At 37.1% G+C, this 6,885-nt stretch overlaps 2 protein-coding genes across 2 annotated transcripts in view; both read right to left on the bottom strand.

Annotated features, from left to right (window-relative positions):
- Positions 1-4,177, bottom strand: part of LOC21391378 (plectin) — a 7,680-nt gene extending 3,503 nt beyond the window's left edge. The window contains exons 1-3 of the mRNA XM_024161657.1: positions 3,896-4,177; positions 2,944-3,852; positions 2,802-2,859 (exon numbers count right to left, since the gene is read on the bottom strand). Of these exons, the coding sequence (XP_024017425.1) occupies positions 2,802-2,859; positions 2,944-3,852; positions 3,896-4,177 (1,249 nt within the window). The remainder of the gene's footprint in view (positions 1-2,801; positions 2,860-2,943; positions 3,853-3,895) is intronic.
- Positions 4,178-4,194: 17 nt separating this feature from the next.
- LOC21391377 (golgin subfamily A member 4) lies at positions 4,195-6,186 on the bottom strand. Its single transcript, XM_010092126.2, has 2 exons — positions 5,062-6,186; positions 4,195-4,749 (listed from the first exon to the last, which is right to left on the bottom strand). The coding sequence occupies exons 1-2, from the start codon at positions 6,184-6,186 to the stop codon at positions 4,195-4,197; spliced, it is 1,680 nt and encodes a 559-aa protein (XP_010090428.2).
- Between the last annotated feature and the right edge of the window lie 699 nt (positions 6,187-6,885).

The following is a 6,885-nucleotide window of genomic DNA, read 5'->3' as shown; positions in this document are numbered from 1 at the left end:
AGCGCTCTTACTAATCCAAGTACCGAATCAACACTCAAGAGAATTATTTATCTGCTTCTTTCTCAAGAAGGAATGGATTCCATCTCGTATAATAACATTCCCAGCTACCTATTTCATTATGTCTCCAAAATACAAGGAATAGGATTCAGGGTCTCGGAATCCGTACCGAGTAAATCAAAAGACATAAATCCATAAATAGGAGTTTGTTAAGAACTCATGATTAAGATCATTCTATATATGACCATCGGTAGACTCAATTAGAATTTCTATGCTTAATGGAAATTATTAGAAATTCATATTGTGTTTGTGTCCCTGTTCCACACAATCTTATTATGTGAAATACACTCATTTAATATCTCACCACATTAACAGTGCGGATAGCACCGTTCCATTCTAAATGGGAATGACATGTATTAATAATGTTTTAATTAAAGATTCCGAACTTTAATTAATTTCATTATGAACAATGTTTTTGATTATTATCCTTAAACATTATCATCTCGTATATAACACTTATATACTATGTTTAAGGTTATATAAATAATCACAGAATTCTCATTTGATATTCATAAAATATTCATAAATATATGCACATAAAATGATGAATAAACTCTTTTATTAATTAAATAATAAATATCCTATTACATCTTATGCTTCTAGGACACAATTCTCAACACCTAGAACATATTTAAAATCTAATATTCTCTTATCTAAATCGAAGCCTTTAAAGTAATGTCCAGTTACAGATAAATAATCTTTGTTGGCAGCGGCTGACTAAATGTCTACCGTTAACGCAACGCAACCACTAGTAGAGTGTAAAAAGTTTATTAATGCTTATTTTTCTTGTTTAAATAATTTTAACAAATCTTTCCTAAGAGTAGTTTTTGAAAAAAACTGTGCATTAGGATTGTGTACAACTTTAATATATCGCTGCCAATTAGGATGCTTTACAAAACTGAGTGGTTGATCTAATGCAGCTATCATTCGCGCCATACGATCTACTTGTGGATCGTATTTCTAAGTGATTAGACCACCGGTTGTGCGATCAAAAGATAATTGTGTTTGGCGGAGTTCGGCTTTGCCAGTTTGGCCATGCTTTTGAAGACACATTTCAGAGTGTCTTCTCAAGTGTGTTGTGTCGTGAATAGTGTCACCTTGTACTTTAGAATAATAATATTTACATTAAGCTATGTGTTTAGTGTTACCGTCATTGTCGACCTCCTCAATTGTATCGAAGTGATCCTAAATTGTCGAGGTGCGCTTGCATTTTCTCTTGGAGGTTGCAACACTTGCAGACACAGTAGCACTTGCACTCGCCATTATAAAAAATAAGAGCGATTTGAGAGAGAGAGAGCTTTAGGATATTGTGATAGTTTTTAAAAAAATTGTCAGAGAGATTTGAGATATTGAGAGAGATTGAGAGAAATTGAGAGAGATTGAGAGAGATTGAGAGAATTTGGGTGAGAAAAACATGTGGGGGATAGGGGGTATTTATAGCGAAATTTTTGGGTTAAAAAATTGATATTTTTCCCCCAAATTCGGATCCAACGGTTATTTTTGGTCTCGGCGGGTCAGGTTCGGGCCGAAAATCGGGCAACAGTAAAAAAAAGAGCCATTGAAGTCGGGCTTTTTAGGCGGCGGGTTGGGTCGGGTGCCAACGGTCAAAAAATAGCCGTTGATCGTGCTTCGGGCAATTCGGGCGGGAGGGGAAAAAATAAAAATAAAATTCCGACCGTCGACGGTCAGAGGCTTTCTTCCGGCAGCAGGCTTCGGCAATTCCGACCATTCTCGGGCAGCCCAAGCCTGAACCTGAAAACTTGCTTGGACGGGCGGGCTTATGGGCCTACCCGCTGAGCCCGAAAAATTCGTGCTTCGGGCAGGCCCGCCAGCCTAAAGTTCCAGCACTAGTTTAAAATCGTTTTAATTACAGCCTAAAGTTTAACTTTTTAGTATTTATATTTTAAACATAAATTGATAAATAAATCAATAATCAATGACACTAACATGTTTTAAAAAGTGAATTAAACTTAATTAGATGATTGATTCATTTAAATTAAAAATAGTAAAATAGTAAAATAAAATAATAATTGTACTATTTTTTAATTTAAAATTTTCGTTTCACTCACACCCTCGATGAAAAAACTTTCTAACATTTGTTTTTTCAAGTGACATGATGTCATTCTTATTAAGGAAATTTCTTTCGAAGGACTAGAAAAAATAAACTATCAATAGTTCTATGTTTTTTATTGTTAAATCTATTCAAAAACTATATATTTTGTGTAATCTTTTAATCTAATATGATTTTAACAAGAACCAACGTTTAAAAATTGATACTACCAATATAGAGGCCTATAGAAAAACTCCCTTTTAGTAATATTAGAACTTCGGGGTACTATGGCACTTATTGCGGAACATAAAAATAAAAAAGACAGGATAATAATATGAGAATTTCCCTAAATAAAATGAAGTTAATAAATGTGCCAAGGAAAAAAAAAAAAAAAAAACTGTTTTGATACAAATGTAACCAAATAAGGACTTGGAAGGATGCTTTTAAGGGGTCATACTTGTTTTTGTCACTTTGCAAAAACCAATGTTCATGAATACATACCATTTCTATTTGTATACATTATTTGAATCCAAAGCCTCAACGAACTCATTCTCAAGAAAGTTCTTTGACCAGGGATCAATCTGAAACATAAAGATAGGCATATATATATATATATATATATTAGCAACTGATTTTTTAAGTACATCATATGTTGCATGTAATGAAAAATAAAGTAAATAAACCTGTTTCTGACATTGAAATGTTTCTAGCTCGTTTTGCTTTGCCTGATCATCTTTCTCATCTTCCATCACCTACCATGATATTGGGACAAAAGAAATTTACGCAAAGTAACAAAAGCATTCATTTAATGATTCATCATTAACAGAAGTACTTACCGTTTCTGGTGCAGGATCATGAAGAAGACTTGTTGAACTCTTGGTTTCTTCATTGCTATCAAGGTTCGCTTTTATCTTCTCTCTCAACTCCTCTTCCAGTGCTTGAACCTTTCTCGAGCTTTCCGATTTCTCCCTCTTGAGATGCCTTATTCTCCTCTGAAGTTCGTTATTCGCGGTCCTAATCTGGCCAAGTTCATTCTTCAGTACAACAATCTGCGAGCGCAGCGCTTCTCTTGCCACTAGATCCCATTCAAGCTGCATAATCTTTTCCTCAAGGACGGCTTTGCTGTGTTTGCAGTCGCCTAATTCGGACATGGCCTTTTCCATGTTGGAGATTCTCTCAGCATATGAGACTCTCTTCGTTTTTAGTTCTTCGTAGTCTCCAGATACTATATGGAATGAAGCTTCTAGTCTTTGTTTTTCAGTCTTCTCCACGCAGAGTGCTTTTCTAAGAGCGAAAACTTCGTCCTGGAGAACTTCTGTATTTTGCAGTCGAATCTTGAGGCGAGATACTTCTTCTGCTAACTTCTGTCTCTCATACTCGGAAGCTTTAAGCTTTAACTCAAGCCTTATGAGAATGTTATCAAGTTTCTCTTCATTGGCTTTTGCATCTTCTAGCATCTTTTGTATCTTTTCGTAATCAGCTATCACAATTTCCTGGTTTTGCTTTGAAGCAGCAAGCTCGCGTACGAGCCTTAGCACTTTTGCTTCAGATTCTATTTGGAGGATTTCAAGTTTTATCTCATACATCTTCACTTTACCTTGGACTTCTTCAAGAGCTGCTTCAAGTCGGGTTTTGTAGCAATTGGTTTCAAGCGCATCTTCTGAAGCTTTTCTTTCCTTTTCAAGATCAGTTTCCGAAGCCTTTCTTTGCTGGTTCTCAACTTCAATTGTTGTCCCTAAGTGAATCTGATTTAATAAGCTTTCTTCCAGAGAAAGTGTCTCCATGTGCCTTTTGCTTTAAGGTAATTCCTTCGATGATGGACGAAAACTTTGCTTCCAAGGCTTCAACTTCCTTAAATGCATCAGAAAACACCTTCTGCCATTCCTTTAACTCGGCTTCCAAAACTGTGCAAAGCTCCTTTAAGTCCACATTTTGTTTCCTTAGCTCTCTGTTCGATTTCTCAAGAAAATTGCGCTCCTTGACTAGACTTTCACTCGTGGCTTGTAACTTCTGATTGGTTATTCTTAAAAACTCGCACTCCTCTTGCCCTTCTAGCCACTGCTTTGTCATGTCTTGTAACCTATGTTTCATACCTTGTGCAACTCTATTTCATTTTCCATTCTTTTAATCTTATCTTGGAGACTCAAAGCATGAGCATCCGAATTTCTGAGTGCCAAACAACTCGACTCCCTCTCTTTCGTCATGTATCTCAAGACAGCTTCCAAGCCACTTATTCGTTCGGTTAAGAGTACCTTCTCTTCTTGCAGTTCAGATAAGTGAAATTCCTGATCATATTGCCCACTACATATATCCAATGATTCCTTCACAAGAGTTTTCTTGTCATGAATTTGACTGAGAACTTCGATACCATCTTGTTGCTTATTTAAACATTCCATAGCCATATCCAATTCAACTATCTCCTTGTGAAGACGGGAAGCTTGAGACTCCAACTTCCTTTGGCTATGCCTTGCATCTTCCGCCTTTTGTTCCCAAAGCATGTTGAAAGTCTCAAGCTTGTTGGCCTCTACAACTTTTCCCAACAGTTTCTCCTTCAGATCAGTTGCTTTGCATTCCGAGTAATAATTCTCCAGTCTATTGGCCCTCTCACTAGCCTCTCTCACTCTCGCAAGACCTCTTCTTCGCTACAATGAAACTCCTCTGCACACAAAGTAATTGTTGCTTCAAATAAATTCTTCAACTTTATAAAAGTGTTAAAGACAGCTTCTTGTTCTTTTGACCGTTGGTTCTTCATGTGTGCTATGGAAAGTCGAAGCTGTTCATACAACTTGGAAAATAGTCCATACATCTCAGTAGCAGCATTTGAGAAAGAAGTCTCCAGTCTTCCACAGACAAGTGGAAGATTTTTCTCATCTTCGGTCTCGGTTTCTTGATGGTATTCTAGTTTATGTTGCAGCCCTGCAATCAGTCTCTTGATCTTCTGCTCTGGTGCGAACTTCATGAAGCTCGTTGGCAAGAGAGAATGCTTTGTCCTTGAAAACTTGTACTTCATGCTCCAAATCTGCATTCTTGTTTTCAAGATCCAAATGGAATGAAGAAATTTCTTTTAAGATGATTTCCTTGTTTGCAAGCTCTGCTTCAAGCACACAAACTCGGGATTTCAGTTTGTTTATTTCAGTCTCCGAAGAGCAGGGATCATTGAGCTGGAGTTGAAGTTTCAGATTTTCATTTGTGAGTTGAAGGCGATCTCTCTCCAGATTCCCAAGAGCATCTGACAATTTTGCTTCCAAGTTGGTGATCTCGTCTTCTCTTTCCGCCACTTTAGCTCTCCATTCTGCTTCCAATTCGATCAAGCGCTTGTTACTCAGCCCTCGTTCAACCTCTATCTCGTAGTTTTTCTGTGCCAATTTCTTCTCAAGAATACTTCTAGTATCTGCCAAGTTCTTCAAAGACTCCTGAAACTTTTGTCTCTCTGCACAAAGATTGTCCATCTCTATCTTTTGCTTTTCAATGGTGCTTTCAAGTTCTTGAAGAATAATAACCAATTCAGCATTTGCCTCTAGGCTTTTCTTTAGCTGTAAAGACAAGTTCGCATTCGCTTCTTTCTGAAACTTCATCTCATCTTCCAAGTCCTTCCAAGTTTGATCCATACTATTCGATATTAAATCTTCATTCACTGTTTGTTTCTCTCTCGTTTCTTCCAACAACATTTTCAGTTGTTCAACTTCCTGCTTCATGCCATCGCATTCTTCACACAATTCTGAAAGCTCGTCTTCGAGACTTGCCCTGTGTATTTTCTCATCAGATAGTTCCTTTTGCAGCCTTTCCACATTCATCATCAGCCGCCGAGAGTTTTGTTCCCACATCCCGGCCTCTGCCTTGAGTAGCTGAATTGCAGCCTCTGCAGCATCAAGGAGGTCTTTTGATGGAGCGGCATTCTGACATAGAAATGTGGCCGTAGGGGATGCTTGCTCAGAATCTTCTCTTTGATTTTGAGGACAGGTTCCTGATCCCAAGACTTTGGAAGAAACTGCTGAATGATTTGATCTGCGGGTAGACTCATTGACAGGATAAGAGCCACTGGAGCTATTTTGAGAGCCGATTGAATCTTGCCTTCTCATAAGATTGATTACGCTGATTGTTGATCATCTTCTCGGGGAAAACTTTTCGTTGGAGTCGAAGCTACTATGACGTGATGAACGTGACCGTAAGAATCTTGTTTCCTGTAAAAGCCAACATCTTTTAGCTAGCCACTTGAGGTAAAAACTAAAGGCTTCTTTTTGAAAATATTTCAAGTGGCAACATATAGGTATATAGCAAGAGAGATGAGATAGAAGAATAAAACCGAGATAGAGAAATAGAGCCATCAGAGATTTAGAGAGACCAAAGGATAGAAAAGATAGTGTTCGAGAGGATGAACAAGAACTCAAAAGGAGGAAAACTAGAAATCTTAAATGTTCAATCATTGATTCTGAATTGAAATTATAAACTACCATATTTTTATAGGCAAACCAAATAACAATCAAGGAAAATAAACCAAGATAAAAATAATGAATGTACAAGTATTAACTGATAACAGAAAATTACTGTAATACCGTCAACTTTAAATGCAGCTAAATAAATATTCTAATCTCCATCAAAATCTCATTATGAAAGAGGTAAGCATACCACATAATGTTCTCCATGATGGTGTGTATTGTCCCAATGGTTACCAGATGAAGATCTACTCCTGTTTATTAGTGTGATATCAGATATTTCTGACTTGTGATCTATGTCATCATACTCGTAACTCAACATTCATCTCCTCCATATCTGAACTC

This window comes from Morus notabilis, unplaced genomic scaffold (genome assembly GCF_000414095.1).
Source record: "Morus notabilis unplaced genomic scaffold, ASM41409v2 Scaffold1378, whole genome shotgun sequence".
In the NCBI taxonomy this organism is placed as follows: domain Eukaryota; kingdom Viridiplantae; phylum Streptophyta; class Magnoliopsida; order Rosales; family Moraceae; genus Morus; species Morus notabilis.
Note: the sequence above shows the minus strand (reverse complement) of the source record. Positions and strands in the feature narration are given on the sequence as shown.

What these genes read in the sequence shown, in the direction of transcription:
- LOC21391377 (XM_010092126.2), bottom strand. Translation starts at nt 6,186, where the DNA reads ATGAGAAGGCAAGATTCAATCGGCTCTCAAAATAGCTCCAGTGGCTCT. An exon ending in TTGCCAACGAGCTTCATGAA is followed by an intron (nt 4,750 to 5,061) that starts GTTCGCACCAGA and finishes GTTTCATTGTAG; the next exon opens with CGAAGAAGAGGTCTTGCGAG.